Source organism: Sceloporus undulatus, chromosome 6, assembly GCF_019175285.1.
Source record: "Sceloporus undulatus isolate JIND9_A2432 ecotype Alabama chromosome 6, SceUnd_v1.1, whole genome shotgun sequence".
Classification (NCBI taxonomy): Eukaryota; Metazoa; Chordata; class Lepidosauria; order Squamata; family Phrynosomatidae; genus Sceloporus; species Sceloporus undulatus.
Window position 1 is genome coordinate 98,126,587 of NC_056527.1, and position 23,252 is coordinate 98,149,838.

The 23,252-nt window shown below is 41.4% G+C and overlaps 1 protein-coding gene across 1 annotated transcript in view; it reads left to right on the top strand.

The window, feature by feature from the left end:
* The first annotated feature begins 2,044 nt into the window (after positions 1-2,044).
* Positions 2,045-23,252, top strand: part of TRPM4 (transient receptor potential cation channel subfamily M member 4) — a 35,756-nt gene continuing 14,548 nt past the window's right edge. Inside the window, 15 exon segments of the mRNA XM_042476993.1 lie at positions 2,045-2,186; positions 2,314-2,381; positions 4,466-4,634; positions 5,011-5,191; positions 11,478-11,644; positions 11,813-11,990; positions 13,616-13,680; positions 14,727-14,909; positions 15,152-15,251; positions 16,043-16,158; positions 17,799-18,143; positions 18,489-18,617; positions 19,663-19,792; positions 20,817-20,962; positions 22,648-22,760. Of these exon segments, the coding sequence (XP_042332927.1) occupies positions 2,058-2,186; positions 2,314-2,381; positions 4,466-4,634; positions 5,011-5,191; positions 11,478-11,644; positions 11,813-11,990; positions 13,616-13,680; positions 14,727-14,909; positions 15,152-15,251; positions 16,043-16,158; positions 17,799-18,143; positions 18,489-18,617; positions 19,663-19,792; positions 20,817-20,962; positions 22,648-22,760 (2,219 nt within the window). The 5' untranslated portion in view covers positions 2,045-2,057.

A 23,252-nucleotide genomic window follows, 5' to 3' on the forward strand; every position in this document is an offset into this window, starting at 1 on the left:
GGGGTTTTTGCCAGCCCCCACCCCAAGTGCATCAAGTGCTTTCGGGACGTGTGTGAACACCAAGGATTCAACACATATTCATCTCAGATTATTTTTGTAGTGTGAATGGCACCTAAAATATACCTTGTCATGTGTAGTGATACACCTGCTTCCACCACACGCACAAACATACATACACACACATTCATGGTTAGTTCATTGAGAGTTCATTTTCTCATTGAACCTTAGACTAATCAAGTGGACATAATGTGGCTTTGGACTCAAGATAATTTTGTCCCAACCTCTATGCTTTATGCAGGCTCTGCAATGCAGGATGCAGCTGCAGGATGTCTGACAGATTGTGCTCCAACTTCCTCTTAAATATCTTTAGTGAAAGAGAGTCCACATCTCCTGCAGCAGCCTGTTCAACAATAGAGTCATTATTTCTAATTTGCATCTCCCCATATAAAGTAGCACATACACATTTTGCATACATTTGTGTCCTTCTTTGTCTTCTTTTTTTCACAAAGCTTAAATGTCACCCAATGTCATGCCAAGTAACCCACAACAGCAAGAATATTATGCGCATGAATGTGGAAGAATACAGATATGATATTGGAAGAGGATTGGATTGTGAGATACTCAAATTTGCCAAGATGGATAAATTAACTACATTATTAAAGAAAACTTTGTAAAAGAGTGGATACATATACAAGAAAGGGAAGAAATTATAACATTGGCAGGTTGTGAAATATAAATATGTTTATACACTTAGGAGCAGAGGTATATATTAATGTGGATAGTCAAGTGAAGTAGATTTGAAATAAATTGATAAATATAGATAGGAAGTGGGCAGTCTTTAAAAAATCAAATGTAGTGTTGTGTTGTGTTGTGCTGTGCTGTGTGGTGCTGGTGGTTGTATTTATGATTTGAGGTGGAGGGAATGTATTATATGTGTAGGTATGTTTTGTCTTTACTGTTTGGGACTTTTGGTGATTTATATGTGGAAACTAATGAATATTATTTAAAATAATAATTTCAAGTTACTCTTGGGTTTATTTACCCACCTTTCTTGCAAGCCATCAGTTCAGACAATGGCAAGACAAGGCTGCCTGTCTCCCAGTAACTGGTAGTATGTGGCGGAAGGGAAGCAGAAAGAAGAGAAGGGCAGCCCTGAGTACTTTTGCACACACACCCATGCTGGCATTTAGTGTGAAATATATGTGAGAACAAAATAGACATTAGTCACCCAGTATGGTGAATTGCCAGAGTGAAATCTGGAAAATAGAGATTCATGCACTTCATCCCTGAGCCAAGAAACTCAGTCTTTCAGTGAGTAGCCTTGGGCCATTCCTTCTCTCCTAACTTGATCTACATCACAGGGATATGGTTGGACATACATGTAGACTGCCTTGGGGTCATTGGAGGAAAGGAAAGATAAACATCTGGAAGGCTATATGTCTAATTAATCTACAAATTACTCCAGAGTAATTTGGAGCCTTTGATTGCACTAAAGTTTATGAGCCCTGTTTTAGAGCTTTTTTCAGACTTCTGAAAAAATGCCTTCAAGCCATTGCAACACCTTCTGAGAAACATTAAGGGAATTAGCAAAGTACTTTGGGAAAAGAGAGAAAATCTCCCCTAATTTACAAGCTCATATTGGTTTTCACTCCGTAGTGGGACAACATTCTCTGCCACACTATTGCAGTGTGGAGGCAATGGGAAAGGACACATCAAAATGCCAAGTTATTAAACTGAGATACAGCTTAACTTATTTATCGCCATTTCTTATTTTTTACTCAAAGCCGGATGTGCAAACTGAATGGACTAGAAGGCTTTGTGAGGAGGTAGGACATGATGATTTGGCTAAAAGGGACTGGAGGAGTGGAATTTTTTGTGGGTAACCCCAACCACCACACACCAATAATTCAAGCTCTTCCACAGACATAACTGTGATCAAAATCTTATTCTAGAGGAACTCTGTATTACTCGCAGAGGTGTTTATCCGGTCAAGCAAGTTCCTGAACTGGGTGTGGTGCTGCTGCCAGTGGGTTGGATCTTGAAGCTGTCTCTGTTGCATGATCTCTCACTTACTCATTCTAGGCGAGAGAGGTGCCGGAGAAACAGCCTGGAGACGCCAACTCCAGCCTGGCACTGGCTGTGCCCCCCTGGTCCACTTCATGGCCAATCCTAACCAGAAAGACCAGGTATTGCATCCTTTAGAATGCCAATGTTTTGCCAGTAATCAAAACTGTTTGCTTGGAGTGATGGGGCTTTCTGAGAGGGGTTTTTTGTGTGTGTGTCCCCAATTCCTAATTCTCAATTTTTCCCCAGGCATGGATCCCCAAACTCTTCAAGAAGAAAGTCTGCACAACATTTATAGAGCAACTTGGTCAACCAGGGTGAGTAAAGCCTAATCTCTCCCCCTACCCTGCCTTTTCACACGATACAAATAGGCAAGGACTTCCAAGTCCTCCCAAGGCATGTACTTTCACTTAACTTCCTCCTCTTCCCTTGCCTTATTATCATTTCTCCCTGCGGCTACAGAGGTATAGATGGGGTAGAGATAGATATAATTTACAAACTGCTCCATGTCAAAATATTTCAGAGTGATTTACAATAAATTAAAACAATCAAATACAAATTAAAAAATAAAACAAAAACAGATCGCTCAATAAAAATCTGGCTGGAATTGATCAGGGAGGAAAGACTCCAATCTGTTTTCCACAACCCCAGAACTGCTGAACTCTTGATAGATTCCTGCAGGCACCAGTCCTCCTGTTTCTACATCCGACTGTCCCAACTTGGCAAGGACAATCCTGATTAATCCCCTGTCCCACTTTTCAGCTGCTTTTAAATGTCCCAGTTCGAGGATCCTCCTCTCACTTGCCCCGTTTGTCATGCTTCAGTTGCTGCAAACTGAGTTCAAAGTAGCTTTCAATCAATTAATTCACAGGGGGAGGAGAGGAGAGGAAGGTGTAAAATCTTCCCTTCTCCACTAGGCTCAGGCAAAAGCAAACCACTGCAGCCTCTTCTAGCTTGTGTGTCTTCCTTATTAGTACCGTTTGCCATCGTGACCACGTTATGCTGTTGCTTGGCTACACATGTTCCAGTTTTCATTGGTGAAATTTTGGAGAAAGTGTTCATGTTGTCCTCTGCACTCCCCTTGATTTCCATGCAAGCAGATTTCAGTGTGAAATGACTGGTTCACAAGCATTTATTTGTGGTGCTGAAAACAACTTCCTGGGCTGAGCAGCACCAGTGGCATCAAGTAGGGGGTACAGACTGCACCAGGTGACACCACTGCTCCTCAAACATGTGCGTTTTGGCCGAAACAGGATGTGTCCCCTTAAAATGCTGAAGAGATGATGTGAGTGGGATGAGGCTCAGTGGGAGGAGAAGAGAGAGACCTTAGTTGTTGTTTTTAAAAAATAAACTTTAAAATTTCAAAAATTTTATTCTTTTTAAATTTTCTTTAGACAAATCACATTTTACCAAATTTTCACTTTAACCACATAAAACTATGTATATGTAAATCATTTAGGCTGTATGTATGATACTGTAATTTAAAGGTATAATTTTAATTTTGCTAGTTGTTTATGCCACAACTATTACCCTTACCATATATACTTGTGTACAAGTCGACCTCATGTATAAGTCAAGGGAAGGTGTCAGGCCCATGGCCCATGGATAAGTCAAGGGTAAAACTTAGGGGGTTATAAGGAAGGATGGAAAGGGGGAAATACCACTTCCATCCCTCCGTCTCCTTCTCTGGACCTCTCCCAACTGATTCCCAGGTGCTGGAGAATAGGTTTTAACATCAGATTGAGAAAGGAAGCAAGTGGTTTTAAATGGAGAGGTGTTTCCATAGAAAGCCAGGTCTTGCAAAACGAACCAGAGAGAGAAGCAAGTGGTTTTAAATCGAGAGGGTTTTTTCCCCATAGGAAGCCATGTCTTGCAAAACGGACCACAGAGAGAAGCAAGTGGTGTTAAATGGACAGTTTTTCTGATAAGAAGCATGGTCTTGCAAAACGGACTGGAGGGAGAAGGAATTGATGTTAAATGGAGATTGGGGCATCAGGCTGGTTTGCTTTAGGAATTTTCTAAGCACTACAGTCTACCCAGAATTTTAGGGTCAATTTTGGAGCATAAATTTTGGTATATTTGGTGATATATGGGAATTACGATTTATGAGTAACATTAATACAAAAAACATTCCTAAGGATTCTGTATGGTGTGGGATGGGAGGAGGTCAATAGGGGGTGACACCATGAGTTACTGCACTGGGTGACGCCAACTCTAGTGACACCACTGAACAGTGTGGGCTTCATCCTCTTTCTGGAGCCACTATGTTGTAGTTGGCTCTAGGTGGTAGACCTCAAGGTTGTAGTAGTGAAAAAACAGAGCCTAAAATGGGGCTGTCCGGGATCTGTACATCACAGCAACACCTTTCTTAAAAACTCCACCATTTTTGTATCCCACCCAGTCTGTGCCAGTGTGGGAGTCCTCGCAATAACCACAGCTCTGTAGCCACAGAAGATGCCTTTGGAGCAGCCATTGTTAGCAAATGGGACTCAGCCCAACACACCACAGAGGGGCCCACCGATGCCTATGGTGAAGTGGAATTTGTGGGAGCTGGCCGCAGGCCTAGCAAGGTGAGTTTTATCATAAGACAGAGGTAGGCTAGTCGATTGAATCGGGAAGGGGAGATTATGAGAAGGTCTGTGATACCTCAACAAACCCAAGGCAACATTGCCAGCTAGCACTACAGCAGCCTTTCCCAAACAGGTGCTCTCCAGATATGTTGGGCTGCAGCTCTCATAATCCCTAATAGCCATGTTACTTGGGGATGGTGGGAGCTGTAGCCCAAAATATATGTGGGAAGGAGGAGGCTGCTATATAATATAAGACAGAAGAGACAATACATTATGAAGTGACCTATTAAAGAATTTAGGGGGAATTTGAGCATCAGAATCTGAGGGCGTTCTTCTTAACCCTGTCCTCTACTACCATTTGTTTCCTACACTGCAGTTCATTCGCCTGTCAGATACATCTGACCCAGCAGCTGCTTATGGCTTGGTAACACACCACTGGAAAATCCCACACCCCAACTTGGTGGTGTCTGTGGTGGGTGGTGAAGGTGAGGTGCGTGTGAGAGCCTGGCTTAAGGATGTACTAAGAAAAGGACTGGTGAAAGCAGCTCAGAGCACAGGTAAGGGAAGACCCTTCAGTATTGTTATCATTCTAGGGCTCCACACTTTCAGTAAGGGTATTCCTCAGGTGATCAAAATGTTATGATTGTGCCAGGAAGATCCCAAGTCTTGCCAGTAAGGACACTCACCCCTTGCACATCTGAACTAGCCATCTTTTGTTCTGTCCACCAAATTATAAAGTCACATAAAGCTAGAATGGGCCTTCTGGATGTTGTTGGACCATCATTCTCATCATTTCGTACCATTGGCTATGTTGACTAGGGCTGATGGGAATTACAGACTCACAACAGCTGGAGAATCTCAGATTGACAACCCTCACTGTAATGGTTAACACTGTTATTATAAGATCAAGCTGCAGACGTTGATTTCTATGTGAAATAATGTTGGGAGAAGCAAGGGAAAAGAATGTTATCTATTGTGGTTGTAGCAGAGGCATTTAGGATCTGATGTTGAAATCAATAATTACTGCATTTTAGGATGAAGTTGGGGTTCAAGGTTTTTTTTTTCCAGTTTGTGCAAACTGGTTTGGCAAATATGCATACACTGGAATTAATATTTCCATGTTCAAGTTATTTTTTAAAGATGAAAATAAAGAAAAACTGATGTAGTGACTTGTGTATAGAATTTGATTCAGGAATACTGAGGGTCAAACCTATGTACATTGCCTTGAGAACTTGGCATAATCAATGAATGCTTGGATGGACTTAATCCAGTCAGGAGCCAGACATTTCTTATTGCAGTACTCTGGATTCCTTTGTACAGGATATAGATAAGAGGAGTAATTTACATGCATCTTGGCCTGATGCATATTGCTTTATGAGACGTTGTGTACACAGATTTGAAACTACCCAGCCAAATGATCATACCTTGATTTATTGAGCTGAGATATGCATTACCTTTTGCCTGCAAATGTAACCTGCTCACTACACCTTAAACTGTGGTTTCAGATCCTAGTTTGTGCTAAAGTTTGTAGCCCCAGTTGCTTGGCTTGATCACAGTGATGCATGGGAATATCTTGGCTTAATAAAACTAGATACAAAAATCAAAATACAGCCAGTGCTTCCCAGTGTAAATCTGTTCTGCTTCAGATAACACAACTAGATTAAAATTAGAGAGTATTAATGGATAATAGCAATTCTCTTTCCATAACAGTACAACAGTCTTCCCCTTTTCTCTAGAGTGAGGATGGGCAACTATATTAGGACAGGGAATACCGTATATATTCAAATAAGAGTCGACTTCATGTATAAGGGCAGATTTTGGGGCCAAAATTATGGATTTTGATATGACCCATGGATAAATTAAGGGTAAAACTTAGGGCCATGTAACAAATGATATAAAGCCTGAAGGAAAGGAAAACAATGCCAAAGAACTTAGAATATTCTGGCAGACATAACTGCTCTAAAGACTGGATGGATGAGAGAATGAAGTAACGACTCTGGCTATGTTTTTCTGGATTCCCCAACTCAGTTATTCGAGTATGAGTTTTATATGCTGTTTTATATCTTGTTTTATCTGTTTTATTGATTATTGTAATTTTATCTGGATTTGTACACCACTTTGATCTGAAATGGAAAAGCAGGATAGAAATAAACTTTTATTATTATTATTATTATAAGTGGGGGAATCAGTGCTTCCATGATAGATTACGCTCTTGCCTTTCACAAGGGGACAGTTCCTTTTTACAAAAAAGAGTTATAGTACAGTACTTACATTGGTCCATGGATAAGTTGACCCAGGTTTTGGGGGTCAATTTTTTAACCAAAATATCTAGACTTATACATGAATGCTTCTGCTGCAGTCTGGGTGATTTTCATGTATTTGAGGATGATTTTTTTCATCTGGAATATACAAATTGGTGGAGTATCTGTGGGTTTGAGGGAACAGCAAAACAGGCTATCCCCCCCTCCCAATCTCCAGATGGTTGTGAAATCATGCTCTAGTGATGCATTTTTTACAAGCTGCATTTACTAGATGGTAACCAAAAGCATTTTATTGTGAGCATCTCTTTTCCATAGTTCATTGTGCAGTAACCACTGAGACAAAGATAAAAAATTGGATGTGTCTTATCTGTCCTTCTCTGTAGTCAAGCCAAGGTCCAAAGACATTGGTGAACAATATCTGTGGCAATGGGATTAAGTTCTTTGTTGATAAAAGATTTTATTCAGCCTATTCAGTAGGTATTTTCAGGATGCCTTACAATCATAAAGCAAGAAAACAGCAACCACAGCAATTAAAAATGCAGCAATAAAATATTAAGACAGCAGAAAGAACAAAGAGCTTTGTGGTATCTTAAAGAGTAACATATTTGATTTGACATAATAGACAGCAGCTCTTTTCATCTGATGCATGGCTAAATATTGTGCCTTCCTGGAAATTAAAACAGCAGAGATGGAAGAAATGGCAAAAGCACCAAAGGGGCAGACTAAAACAACAAGAGCTCTGGATTTAATTTATGTTTTAGAATTGCTGGTTAATTGGAAGATAACAAAAGTAAAAAGAAACCAGACAATAGTTTTGCAAGCATAGTGGAGAGATTAGGGTTTGGTGTAAGGGTTTTGCCTTAATCACACTGCTGCCATCAAATGTAGGGATTTCTACTTATCCCCACCTCTGCCAACAAATGTAATGACCTCCTCCTATCCCACCACTATGGCATTAAATGTAGGGAACTTTTAGATGCCCTTGCAGTTCCTGTGCAAGATTATATTAATTTTATCTCCCCACCAGATACCACCACAACACAAACACTGTCTGAACTCAAGTTTTCCAATATGTAGCATTCTCAGAGGCTCAAGGGTATACTTCAAAAATAATGATTTATTAAATAGAAGTGGAATATAATTACTTGTTTAATACTGTACATATAATTCTTGACTCACACTCACTCTAATCCACATCTCTCACTCATATCCTAAGGCCCGGTACATATGGGCCCTTTGTGACACCTCATCATGTGCTAGAGTTGCCTGGGGCAGAGTGCCCACATGCCCCTCAACCCTAGCACGTGACGAGGGCTTAACATTGTGCCGCCATTGTTATGTAAGCGCCGTGTGATGTTGGTTATGCCGCCGCCACTTTTCACAGGTTCTTTTTCTGCCGGCGAGAAACCGCTCGGTTTGGCGGCTGAAGCTTCCCTCCAACGGAAAAACATGCACCGGGAGTCCGCCCTTTTTAAGCAGTCTGTCCCATGCATTACTTTAATTCTGACTCTAATAGCCTTATCGTATGAAAAAACAAATAGAAAGCACAAGTAGCAGCTACTGCATGATGTTGTAGCACTTCAGTTCTCTTCCCACAGGAGACAGTTGTAAAAGTGCATCTTTCTTCTAGCTAGAAAAATCAGTTCAACAAAAGACAGACTTTTACAACTGTCTCCCGTGGGAAGAGAACAGGGCTACAACATCATGCAGTAAGGCACAGAGAAAGCTGCTATGTTTCCACTTTGTTTTCTCGTGTGATAAGGCTCTATCTCTCCTCTGTCACTGACCCTGACTTTCAGGGCAGTCTGCAGCCACCCCTTTCTGCTCCTGAGGGTCGCCGCAGCAGCCAAACCATGTGGCGTCCCTCCGCACCTAAAAGAACCCGGAAAAAACAGTTTCTTTTAGAAGCGCGCACCCGACGCCACAAGTGGCGCATCTGTGACACAAGTGCAACGCAATGACATACGGATGCTGTGCAGCACTTGCGTCATGGGCGTACACCCCATGTGGACAGGGATGTGCGGTCATGGCAGCGCCAGTACGTCCTAGAGTTAGGGGGCGTGTGGTTGCTGCATGCTCCCAAACCGTAGAATCAGCCCAAGGACGTCACTTCATAGAAGTATGTATCGGGCCTAACTCTCCTAACCACTCAAACTTCTAATACCTAACCTTGGCAGGTTAAACTTTCATTCCTCACCAACTGTCATACAGCAGCCTTTCCAAATATCCCTTCAGACATGTCAACAATCATCACTCACTTTCAACATTCCATTTTCTAATCCCATCCCGACAGAATCTTAACTTAACATCTACTATGCAATGCATATATAACTATACTTTACCTTATATTATCTAATAAATGCAACAACATTTTTACATAAGTACAAAACATCCCGTTTGGGTCTATGCTTCTTTCCTAAGGTTGCAATGCAGCATAGTATTACTTAAAGTGTATCACAGTTAAATGAATTGCATGTATGTTAAGTGAAGAGCATTGTCCAGGAGTAACACTAATGTTATTTTATAGAAAAATCTGCAGTAGTAGCAACAGGTTGAAAATAATCATATTTCCAATTAGATTGTTCAAATAATAATAATAATAATAATAATAATAATAATAATAATAATGTGGCTTTTTATTTCTCTGAAAAATAATTTCTCCCATTGTACTTCATTCAGTTTGTTCAGGATTCTTTCTTGGTTTATTACAAGTCCTGCTATGAGAGCAAACAAAATAATGTGGAAGGAGGGAGCAGGAAAAGGAGAGGCAACAGAACAGGAAAATGTTGACTGCTACTTTGTGTGCTGTGTGTGTACAGAGAAAACATTGGAGTTTATCAGACAACGGAAATTGGAAGTATAATCCAATGGCAATCCGAACACAATCATGGGGCTTCACATTATTGCATGATAGACTACCACATACAATTTCGGGCAATGGCAAGCTATTCTCAGGCAATGGGAAGTCAGTTCAAATGAACTAGCGAATTCACGTGAATGCGTTCTGGCCCCACTTTCTTTTCATTCGAAATTAAGAGAAATTCCTCCCGTGTGATAAACTCCAGAAAAAGCTCTTTTTGAGACTTGGGTGTTTGCACCAAGGGTGTTGCTATGAATGTGCCAGTGCTTTTATTAGGATATAGTTTTGTGACATACAGATAATTTACCGGTAGCACATTAAAGTGGTTCCATATTGTGGAAGGTGTGTGTTCTTTGGAGTCTTTGTGTTTCTATGCAGGCACAAATGCTTTAGATAGTTTAATATTACAATTTGATTTTTTTTTAATAATACACCTTGTGGGTTTTGTTGTTTGTTATCATGTGCCTTCAAGTCATTTGTGACTAATTCCCTAAGGTGAGCCTATTGTGGGGTTTTCTTGGCAAGATTTGCACAGATGGGGTTTGTTTTTTGCCTTCCTCTGAGGCCGAGAGTGTGTGCCTTGCTCAGGGTCACTCAGTGGGTTTCCATAGCTGTGCCAGGGTTCAAACACTGGCCTCCAGGTTAATAGTCCAACGGTCAAACCACTACACCACACTCTAACTTGTGGTTTTATTCTACTTGTTTGATAGTCTTGTTTTTAAATCTAATTTTGGAAGAAAGATGATATATAAATATAATAAATAAATTCAAAAAATATGTGTTTTTGTGACACAAGAAATTTCACAAGTTGAGGCAGGTTTGTCTTGTTGAGGAGTGATATGTTTAAAGTAAAGTTGCATGCATATCTGAGAAGAAAGTTACAAATGCTATGTTTTACTCTACAGAGTGGTTTTTTTTCTCATTGTCTCTGTATTTATGAAGCAGTGTGTAAGTGTATGTGTGTGTATGGTGTGTGAAGTGCTGCTTCCAGCTGTGTAAAAGTAACACCTTCTAGGAAGCATATTTCATGCTCTCTGCATGCATGGGTGTGGACGATTTGGACTATGAAGCACCCACACCCTTTCGGAGGGCCGGCAGTGTGCTTTTTAAAGTTTAGAGGAGAGGGAGGGAGCAGAATACATAGAGGGACATTTCTGGGCTTGTCCCTTTGTGTGTACTTTGTGAGATAAGCAGTTTATGTATGAGTAACTGGGGAGAACTTTATTCAATAGGTGTGTCAAAGTGAAATGATTGTCATTCATTGTTTTATTATTAGTATATCTCAACCACAGATTAGTTACAATAACAGGGCTCATTAGAAGAGAGTGTAAGGAAGGGTCACGAAGTAGTCAATTCTTAAAACAATCAAGTGAAAATGATTTCTTTTTACAGTAGCCCCCTGTTATCTTCTGGGGTTTGATTCCAGGACTCCCTGATGGATACCTAAATCCATGAATACTCAAGTCCCATTAAATATAATGGCACAGTAAAATGGTGTCCCTTATATGAAATAGCATAATCAAGGTTTGCCTATTGGACTTTATATATATATTAAGTATTTGCAAGCCATGGATGCTTGACTCAGTGCATAAAACATGGATAAGGAGGGCTGACTGTACTTCAAAATGTACAGATTTTGCACAAACATTCATAAACTATAAAAGATTGCAGTATAGTATCATGCGACTGTAAGCTTCCCCTACTTTTCTTTCTCCCCCATAGGTGCCTGGATTATGACAGGTGGGCTCCATGCTGGTGTGGGCCGCCATGTTGGCGAAGCAGTGCGGGACCACACCACAGCCAGTACCAACCCCAGTACTCATGTGGTGGCGATGGGCATCGCTCCATGGGGCATCGTTGAGCAGCACCGTTGTCTTGTGAACCCCAAGGTATCAGGGAATAGGAACAAAACAGTAAAGGGGGAAACTACTAATGAATGCAACCTAGGCTAGGCACATAGATATTAAACTGGCTGCTGAAATTTTAGTTGGATGTGAAAGAAATGGATTATTCTAGGCTTTTCTTTATTCACTCCTTACTTTTCTTTCAACTTGAAGGGTCTGTTTCCAGCACGTTATCCCCGGACAGCCCCTGTTAGCCCTTTCTGTCCTCTGGATTCCAACCACTCAGCTTTCTTCTTGGTGGACAATGGGACAGAGGGCAAGGCAGGTGGTGAGGCCTCCTTCCGTGCCCACCTGGAGCGGTACATTGCCCAGCAGAAAGTAGGCGCTGGTGGTAAGAGACCTTTTTTATATATATAACAAAGAACAAACCTTCCTATGGGTTGTATCTAGATGGGGATTTTATTGAACAGTCACACTGCCTCCGCCCTCATTCACAGATTGTTCACATCTAATTTAAGTCCTGTTTTGCTGAATAGATCTACATCTAAAGCCAGTCCATGTCTTTCTGTAATTGTGAGTCATACTTTGTACCCATTGACTATCATTCCCAAAGTAACACAGCACAGGCAAATAAAAATGTACTTCTTTCTCTTTTAATGTGGGCCATATCCCACCCAATCTACACTATCCAAAAGAAAGAAAGAAAGAAAGAAAGAAAGAAAGAAAGAAAACCAAACCTGGTCATTGTTCCTACTTTATTTATCTTTACAGGGTAATTGTACTATTTGTTATTAAGTTAAATGATACTAGGCCTAGTGATGAGAGAGTTTGTTGGGGTAGTGCCCTCTTTGAAATTTGATCTTTTCCCCACATCCATAAGAATAAGGAAGAGGCCTAGATCTCTGCAAAGTGGAGGTGAATCTGTGTTCAGGCCTTCAGATAGACAGACAGATAATCTCCTACACATAATAATATATGAACCACATGAGGATGAAGTCTAGATTAGACCTTCATTCCCCAAGACCTAGCTTTTAGATGGAAGTGGCTTTTTAAAATAATCTAGACAAACATTCAATATATTCTAGCTGATTTTTGAAATAGTACAGCCCAGACAATTTTACCACCTTAATAGGTTCAAGTTTGCTGCCTCAAAGGCTACCAGAATTCAGTGGTCCAAATAGATTCTAGGAGTTCTAATCCAAACAAGTAACTTTCCCAGGCTCTGGGGTATATCCCCACTATGGACTTTATCACACGGGGAAAATCAGAGGTTTAAAGAGCCTTTATCCTGTTAAAATCGTGTGATCGCAATAAAGATTTACACACACATTGCCATTAAAGAGCCATTGTCCTGGGAATAAACAGGCAATAAACAGTAACACATCATTCACAGGGAAATCATGTGAATGATTTGTTGGTGTTTATTGCCTGTTTATTCCCAGGATAATGGCTCTTTAATGACAATGTGTGTAAAAATCTTTATCGCAATCGCACAATTTTAATGGGATAATAGCTCTTTAAACCCTTGATTTCCCCTCTGATTTTCCCCATGTGATAAAGCCTTATGTCACTATAGCAGTTTGATATCACTTTAGCTGCCATGGTTTCCTCATATAGAATCCTGTGATTTGTAATTTTGTGAAATGCTCAGAATTCTCTGCAAGAGGGTTCTAAAAAAGAGTGGGCTAGATCTCTCTGGCAGAAAATACCAAATACCTCACTTGATTACAAGTCCCAGGATTCTGTATGATGGAGCCAGAGCAGTTAAAATGCTATCGTACCACTATAGCTGTACAATGTAGATACGCCCTGGATTTAATACTCAGAATTCTGCTGCTACATTTTTATACTGCTGGCTAATTTTCCTAACAATACATTTCCTTTCTGGAAAGGAAAAATACTTGTTCCTTTTTTCTTTTCTGTTCTGTTCCCTGCATCGTTTTTCTAGTATTTCCCCTTCTTAGACCTCTGAGGTTTCTATTCCTTCATCTCATTTCTCCATCTTAACCCCCACAGGTTGTGGGAGTATTGAGATTCCTGTTTTAGTGCTGCTCATCAGTGGAGATTCATCCATGTTCAAGGTAATGGGTGGGAAATTTTGTGAAGGCCATGGGGTGAGGATGGAACACAACACAGAGCAAACAACTGTGGGAATGAACAGATAGATATGGCGGGATTTGTGAGCAGGTACCCTGCATCTTGATATAAATGCTTTGAGAACAGCGTGACCAGATGTCATAACTGCAAAGGAGGACAAGGCACTGTAAAATGTAGAACATTCAAGAAAAATGTAGGACATTACAAAATACAGGCTAAAACACTACTATAAATATAAATTCATTTCATATGGTTTATTGACAGCTAAATTACATATACAGGATTTTATTATGCACTTAACCATATTTTTCTGAAGAACTTGTCTTCATTAAAATGCCTTGTTGGCTTACCATATACTTGCAGAACTGTGAGCAAGGCAAATGCTTAAAATTGTACTTTAATAGCAACAAACCCTTGATTGAATCTACATTGAAATTATTCCTTTCATTTGCCAGTTGTGCTGAAATTAAGGGAAAAAACTTTTTCTAAATTTGCATTGTGTCCTCAAGCAGCCCATTGCCTAACACCTTTGCTGTCCTTTTCCCTTCCAAGAAACAAACGCTTCCTGAGTCTTGTCTGCTGCTCCTGTTAGGAGAAAAGAACTTGAGAAGGATCCATCCTATTCACCTATTTGTAACAAGGATGGACTGCCAAGTAGATGAATTTCTGGAAGGGAAACAGCAAACGTGATGCTAATCAGTGGGCTTCTAGTGATGCTCAAAATGGAGGACATTTTGGAATTCTTCCTGGATGGAAGGTTGAAATGTAGAACATGTTCTGGAAAAGCAAGGCATCTGGTCATCTGTTCAGAGAGGGCTGTTGTTTAAAGACAGCAAAATGTCTTCAACCAGTCTCAGTAGATAAGCATGGAAACTTGGACTTTTTGAGAATGAGCTAATGGTAAGTGCAGGTGTGAAGAAGGACTAGGGGCCAAGATGTGAGATAGACGCCCCAGGAAGAGACAATTTAGTAGATTTCTAAGGGGTTCATCTCCTCATACCCAGTACTCCTGTCTTGTTCTCTCCTCCAGCGTGTATCTGAGGCTGTGCACGCCTCTATCCCCTGCTTACTGTTGGCAGGAACTGGAGGAGCAGCTGACTGCTTGGCTGAGTTGCTGGAAGAAACACAACCTGGAGAGCCCCTGAAGACACTGGCTTTGAAGAAGATGCAGGGGAAGTTTCCTGACAATGAACTGGAGCACTTGGCAGAGGAGGTGAGATCCAGGAACCTCCTCGCTTCTAGCACTGCCTGGCCTGTCCATCTGTTACTTTGCTATCTCTGAAACGTAGAACTAACTCAGATTTCTTCCCATTCTATCTGAATTTCATACCTTCCTTCCATAACTCTCACTAGTCCTCCCTTGGTTAGGAAGCGGGCATGGGAAATTTTCTGTCTGGTGAAGCAAGTCTCACCCCCCCCCAAGCAATTTATAACTACCTCTCAGTTCTTCACCAGGTAGAACGTATTGGGGCTCTGAGAGAATTGGTGACTGTTTATTCAGACCAAGAAGGTTTGGAGGAATTTGAGACCATTCTGCTTAAAGCATTGGTGAAAGGTAGGTTATTGTTGCTGTTAGTGAATCAATTAGATTTTCATCAATTTATCCAGTCCTCAACATTAGGAAAAACATTTTGACAGTAAGAGCTGTTCAACTATGGAAAAGGTTGCCTTAGAGAGTGTTAGAGTCTCCTTATTTAAAGAGAGGCTGGATCGGGGGGGGGTGTGTTACTTTGTTTGCCCTTCTGGCCTCTTCCAGTTCTGTGATTTTATGAATAGGTTTATTCCATTTGGAACTCACCAACAAGATTCCAGCCGTTGTTTTGATTGTATAACACAAGTGAGACCTGCATTAAAATACTGCAATGTACAATGCTCTCTACTCAGGATTCAGTTCATTGCATTCCAGATTCTCCCCTGCCTCCACAACAGTTAGCAATCCACAGTCATTGAGGATGCTTAATATTCATTAGGCTGTTTGAGGGGATGTGGATGGATTCTTCCCCTTAAGGCTTTTCCACAGAGGTTTTTTTTTAACTCTGCAAACCTTAAGGTTCTCCAAACCTACTGATATTTCCAATTTGTACACAGGTGTTACTGTTTTGGCTATTCGGTTACAAAAGCAGTGACATTAACAGCCTGAACACCAGAAGGAGAGAGAATGAAATTGCAGAGTTTACAGAAAATTTCATTGTATGGGAAGAATTTTAATTTGAAGGAGTGATATGTTTATTCCCCCCATCTCTTAGCTAAACTGTTCTTTGTACCCCTCCCCATTTATAGTGCTGCAAGGAATTGGGGCAAGCCAATATTAATAGAGTTGCTCTTCTTTTTCTTTTCTCCTGGCAGCTTGTAGGCGCTCAAATGAGGCCACCTCCTACTTGGATGAGCTGCGCTTGGCTGTGGCCTGGAACCGTGTGGACATTGCCAGCACTGAACTGTTCCGAGGGGACATTCTCTGGGAGGTGGGTCAGCAAGGGAGACTGAGGGAAGAAACAAATTGTCTTCCCCCACTCCCATTTTGAGACCTAAGGCAATTAAAAACAAGGTTAGATCCCTGATGATAAAAACATAACAGCAACAACAAAGGTTGGCTATCATATTAAAACACTAATATTCAAAAACAGTATACAATAATTTTTAAAAACATAATAATACAAATAAAAGTATAGCACATGCACCCTGTTAAAAACCTATCTACATAGCTGGTTAATCAGCTAGTGAAAAGAATGCAGAGAGGAGGTGTGAGGACAAGTAAAAAAACTAACAGATGTTTTAGTTATAGCAACATATACAGTAATAAAGATAAAAAATGAGATAATTCCACAGCTTGGCAGCAGCTCCCCCAAAGTGCCATCTCACATAACCTCACTAGATGGGCCTATGACAATGTTGGGACCAAGAGAAAGCCCTCACCCAAAGATTTTAAGACTGAGGTAGGCTCATCTATGGGGATACAGGACTCTTATCACATGCAGGTTTTGCAGTTTTAGCAAAAGAATAGCGTCTTTGGCAATACCTATTGCATGGTGTCGCCTCTGACCCACTGCTGAAGCGTTGTTAGAGGACATCTTTTCATTGATGGGCGAAACCCATCAATAAATGGCCAATCACACTGCCAGCCCAATACTCCACAGGTGTGACAGGCAGTTTGATATTGAGCAATCGCATGGTGTCAGTCTCCTCCCCCTCCCCACTATTCCCAAGCAGCCTATTTTCTCCCCCCTTTTTTCCACTTTTTTTCTTCTTCATTTTTCACTAAATTGCATTCCCATAACTCCAGAATTGTGTTACAAATTTTAAAAAAAGGAATTACATGCTGGTTAGTGCAGGAAGATAGAGTGTGGGACCATCAATGGCACAAAAAGCCCCTGTTGCACTATGGAAGAGAAGTGGAATAATAAAAGCTCCAAAACTGGTATGTTTCTGTTCATTTTAAATGATAAAGTCAAGAGTGCCCTTTCACAGTACACAGTTATAGCACTTTGACACCACTTTAACTGCCAAAGCTGCATCCTGTGGAATTTTCGGGTTTATAGTTGGATGAGGCACTAGAATTTCCTGGCAGAGAATTCAAAATACTTCACAAAACTGCAGGTCTCAATATTCCATAGGAGAGAGTGTTACCAGGGTAAGTGGAATCAAAGTGCTATAACTGCATAATATGAAAGAGATATAAAGTTATATCTCAAGAGGTCAAGAAAGAAGGTTTCTATAGATCTCTCACATGTTTTGATCCTATCAATTTGGGAAGAAGGAATTGCGTGGTCACTGATTGGTTGACTTTCATAATAATACTTTGACCATTAGCAGAGCTTGGATACGTAATTTGTGGATATTACTATTCCCAGCATGACCACTGAGAGATTATGGGAGTTGTAGTCCTCTAAAAGTAATGTTCCCAAGCTCTGACCTGACAGTCAGGTAGTTCTCATCAGTTATTCTCATGAGATGTATAACCAGTGGACACTGCATCCATCCATCATCTCTTTCTCAGACTGGGATTCAAGGTGGCCCACAAAAGAAAGAAAATTACAATAAAACACACATAGTTAAAACATTTTAAAATTGTCTTAAAACTTTCTCATTCTACTCTTTGCTGCAGCCTAGCCTGCTGGAAGATCCCATGCGTGATGCTTTGTTAGGAGACCGCCCTGCCTTAGTGCGCCTGTTTGTGGAGAATGGCTTGGATGTTGGACAGTTCCTGACATGGAAACAGCTGGAGTACCTGTACGCAGGTGCACCTGAGGTCTCGCTGCTGCACCAGCTTCTGGAGCGACGCCACGGAATAGGCCCTGAGCCCTCTCCACCACCTGAATATCTGCTGGTGGAACGATCTCTGCCCGATTGCCACTTGCCACAGGTGGCCCACATTCTGCATGAGCTACTGGGGGACGTTTGCAGTCCCTTTTATGCTGGACTTTACCCTGATAGCCACAAAGGGGCAGGGGTAAGTTGTGGTGGTATTCAGCTCTGAATGAACTGATCATGAACTGGATGTATCTTGCAGTCTCTTCCAATTCTATGGACTTTATCACATTAAGCTATAACAACAAAATTTTAACAGGATAAAAATACCTTTGGCTAGTACTTATAGCCAAAGTAGAAAGGTGTGTTATAAATTAATTTTATATCAGTCAATCAAATAAACAAATAAATGTTATTGTGGCAAAATTTGGGATGCATGTTTTTTGTGTGATTATAGATTTTGGCTTGCTTTTGAACACCAATCCCAGATCTAAGATAATTGTGTGGTTGTTAATTTCCCTGTGCTTTTTTTCTTTTCTTTTCCAAGACCAAGGGATCAATACCCAATGGAGATCCTGTATACCTCGATAAACTTTCACCAAATCCTTGGACTGATCTGTTTATATGGGCAGTGCTGCTGAACCGTAGAGAGATGGCCATGTATTTCTGGGAAATGGTGTGTATGATAGTGATGATGTATATAGCACCATGGTAGATATAGAAGGCATTGTAACAATATTGGGATCTTTTTAAAACAAAAATGTTGCCAACTCTTTATAAAACTAAAATGCATGTGTGCGCCTTCTGATATCCAATCAGGACAAAAGAAGTTTACACTAAATAGAAGCCATGCTACATAATAGGTAACAGATCTCTGATCTCATTGCCTGCTTTAAAAAAGGTGGTGATGGTGGTGGTATTGCAGCATGGGTCATGTAGTGGTTCCTGGAGAGCAAATCAGATCCAGAATGTGCCACGGGAGAAATTAACCCTTTTCTTCTATCCTGTCCGTGGTGATCCATAACAGGGACACCCCACATCTCCTTTTACTCTTGAAGAAACACAGAATCTCTTGCCATACATCACTTTCCATCTCATCTGGTTGTACCCTAATCAGAAAAGGGTTTGGATTTTGATCCCAATAGCTCTCGGTATCAAATTATTGCTTTGCCAGCCATGTCTTTATTTCCTGAGACACTGAAGCAGGATCTGCTGCAAAGTAAGGTCTCTTCTATACTATATAAATATAGCATTTTGATCCCACTTTAACTGCCATGATTCCATCTTATAGAATCCTGGAATTTGTGGTTTCATTAGGTATTGAGAATTATGTGCCTGAAAGCTGCCTCATCAAATCCCAGTATTTTGTAACATTCAGCGAAGGCAGTTAAAGTGGCATCAAAGTGCTGCAGTTGTTTTGTGCTGTATGTCATGTGCCCACTTGCTGCATCTCAGATGGTTATGGGACACAGATCAGGGCCTATGCTAAAGTCTTGGGTAGAATGTGGAAAAGTTTCTTTTTTGTACTTCAGCTCCCATTCTGCAGGTCTGAAAATTGTAGGTATTTCTAGAACTGTATTCCAAAAAAGGAACTTTTTCATACACTTGGCATCTTAAAGGAAAAACAGAGGGCTTCCCAGGCCTGAGTAAAACCAGCCTGAAAATGCAGCATAGCTTTGTTCTCTATCCCCACTGAGGTTTCCCATTTTGTTCCATCACAGGCACCTGATGCTGTAGCTGGGGCATTGGCAGCTGCACGCATGCTTCGGGAGCTTTCACACCTGGAGTCAGAGGCTGAGGAAGAGGCAGCCATGAAGGACCTGGCAATGCGCTTTGAGAATCTGGCCATAGGTGCGTGAGAAGGGGAGACAGGAAAAGAGAAAATGGAGAAAGAATGTTCAGGAGTGAAAGGGGAGAACCCACCTTCTCCATGACTCTGAAAACAACAGTCTGACTCCACTTTTGGCTCTGTACCACCAACATCTAACAGATGAAAACTAGGACACATGTAGCCAAGCAACCTCAAGAGTGTGGTCAAGATGGTAAAAATGATTAATGAGGAAGAATGCAAAGCTAGAATAAGCTGTTGCAATTTGCTTTTGCCTGAGCCTATTGAGAAAGGCAAGATTCTGCTCTCTCTTCTCTTCTCCTCCCTCCCCACTGAGTTATTTGAGTGCGAACTATTTTTGCACTTCAGTTTGCAGCAATTAAAGTAAGCTGAGGACAAAGGGGGAAATTGGGAGGAGGAAAAAGAAACACACATTTTAAAAGTACGCTCGTCCCTCCACACACATTTTAAAGTACACTCGTCCCTCGCTGGGGGTAGGGGCACAGAAGAACCCCCGTGAATGTAGAAAAAATGCAAATAACAAAAACACTATGTTTTTACCTGAGAGAACACCTCTCTGGGAATCTCTAGTTCCTCCAGTGCAACTCTGTGTGCAACATCTGCTGGACATTGACCATAGAATTGCTCTGGAGGAGCTACAAATGCCTAGTGGAGTGTTCACTCTGGGAATCTCTAGGTCCTTCAATGCAATTTTTGGTTAAAGTTGATCACAGAGTTAGACTGAGACTCCTTTAAAATGCCTTTTCTCCCTCAGATTTGTTGGCTAGCTTTGGATGATTCTTTCTCTGCCTCCTTCTACTCACTGTTCTGTGAAATGGGTATATATAATGTTAGTTCTGAAGTGATAGTGGGAATGTAGGAAAACATATTTTTGCGCATTATGGGTGCTATGATAAAACTCTCATATTGACAATGACTTTTGTCAATAAGGATGTGGATTGTGGGTGTAACAGGAAGTTTTGAGAAATTCTTGGCAATACAAATAAAATTGTCTCTCCTCTCTATTCTTCCTCCACTCAACTCCAGGTGTATTTGGTGAATGTTACCGCAATGGTGAACCACGGGCCTACAAACTACTGGTCCGCCGTTCCCATCTTTGGGGTGGAGCCACAGTCCTCCAGTTGGCTCATGAGGCTGATGCCCGGCTCTTTTTTGCTCATGATGGTGTTCAGGTAGGACCATATGGAGGTTTGCAGTATGATATGGTTGAGGCATTTCCTGGTGGCTCACATTCCCTTAAAACTGTGGTGGCAACTTTCAGGGGTTGAAAGCTATTTTTAGTCTCCTACAAGATTCTGGAGGGCTGAGGCCACCCATTTTTCCCTACTGCGTCCACAAAATTACCTTTTTTCAAACAGGGCCAAGAGTTTATGCAAACACTAAGGCCTGTCAGGGACACCATTGGCCACATTACATCATTTTAAGCCTCTTTGAATCTGATTTATACAGACCTCTTTTCAAAACTAAAAGTAACCATCTAGGTGCTGCAGGGACCCTTGTAGGGGGCATAAAAGGCTTGGGAGTGAATGTAACTTATGGGCTGTCCTTGCCCAGTCCTGCATTAAGAGCTATGGAGGTTTTTAAACAGAAGCTGGATAGCCATGTGTTGGAGGTGCTTTGATTGTGTCTTCCTGAATGGCAAGGGATTGAGCTTGATGGCCCTTGTGGTCTCTTCCAACTCTATGATTCTATTCTAGGCACAATCCAGGAGGAGCAATATGGAAGCTATGGTGGGCAAAGCAGTGCTTCTGCTGCCTGACCAGCAATACAATCCTTTACATGTCTGTTGGAGAGTAAATCCCACTGAGGGGTTTATCACACTAGGGTAGTAAATCGCAATTACAGTAGAATAATAGCATCTTGGGCAGGTACTTATCACATGACTTTGTGTCTCTCCTCTTGCTTTACATTTCAGTTGTTGGTGGAGAGCACCTTTTCATTGACAGTTCTCTGACACTCCAATGAATAGGTGCAGTGCACTCCACCAGTGACTGCACAACTGGAGAGACATGTAATGTGATAAGAACCTGCCAAAGATGCTATTGTCCTACTGTGCTTTACTGTAAATGTGCTTTTTAAGAGCCAGTGTGGTGTAGTGGTTTGAGGGTTTGACTCTGGAGATCAGGGTTCAATTCCCAGCCTGAGTATAAAAACCCACTTGGTGAACTTGGGCAAGTCACACGCAGCCTCAGAGGATGGCAATGGCACACCCCCTCTGAAGAAAGTTGCCAAGAACAACTTATGATAGGGTCACCACAGGGACGTAGCTAGGATTTTAGGAAGTGGGGGGTCCAGACTAAGTGCCACCATTATAATGGGGCTTGAGTGCGGCGGCGCAGCAGCACACACCATTCATTTTTCTAATGGAAGGGGGGGGTCCGGAACCCCAGATCCCCCCCCCCCCCGGCTACATCCCTGGTCACCATAAGTAAAAAGATTTCGATGGACAACAACAAAAACAACAATTGTGCTTTACTAGCCTCATGTGATAAACTCGTATATTAAATGGAACTACTCAGACATACTGTAAATATATATAGCAGGAATAGGAATCCAAATGCTGCAAAACTACAGCTCCCAGCATTACTCACAATTTGCTATGCTGTGTGGCAGCAACCTTGTACTCAGCAAAGCTATTGCATGCACTGAAAGACTTAACAGAATAAATTCAAATTTGGGACAATTATCTTTATTAGGCCAACCAAAATATTTTAATGCACATTTAGGATTATCTGTAGGTGGGAAAAACAGTTTCAAGCATTTTAGATATGAAAAAGAATGCAAATATGGGAGAGTGGGGGCTCTGAATTCCCCAACCTCACCCAGTGCTGATTGTGTCCTGTATTCTCCCTCACAGTCCCTGCTTACCCAGAACTGGTGGGGAGAGATGGACCGAAGCACCCCTGTCTGGCAGCTCCTTCTCACTTTCTTCTGCCCCCCTCTCATTTTTACCAACCTCATCACATTCAGGTAGGTACCACTGGCCATAATTTGCTTCATCAGTGCTCAGGAACAACACTATGAGACATAATTTGGGAGTTGGGGCATGCTTATTTCTGATAGTCGGCCTTGTTGTGTGTGTTCAGGTCATTTCCGACTTATGACAACCTTAACTTTTCACAGGGTTTTCTTGGCAGGATTTCCTCAGAGGAAGTTTCCCACTGCCTTTCTGAGTTTGAGAGTGCTTGACTTGGCCAAGACCACCCAGTGGGTTTCTATGGACAAGCAGAGATTTAAACCCTGGTTTCCCAGGGTCCTAGTCCAACATTCAAACCATGCTGATCATCAGCATGCTGGACTACCTCTCTGTAGTGAGCATCTTGTCACAGTGGGACTGTGGATACCAGTACTGCACTGCCAGGGAAATTTCTGTTGACTTACTAGGACAAAAAGAGAGAGATGGGTACCATCCTTAAGTAACTTGCCCTGCCAGCTACCTTTGGAAACTCCATTCAAAGACCT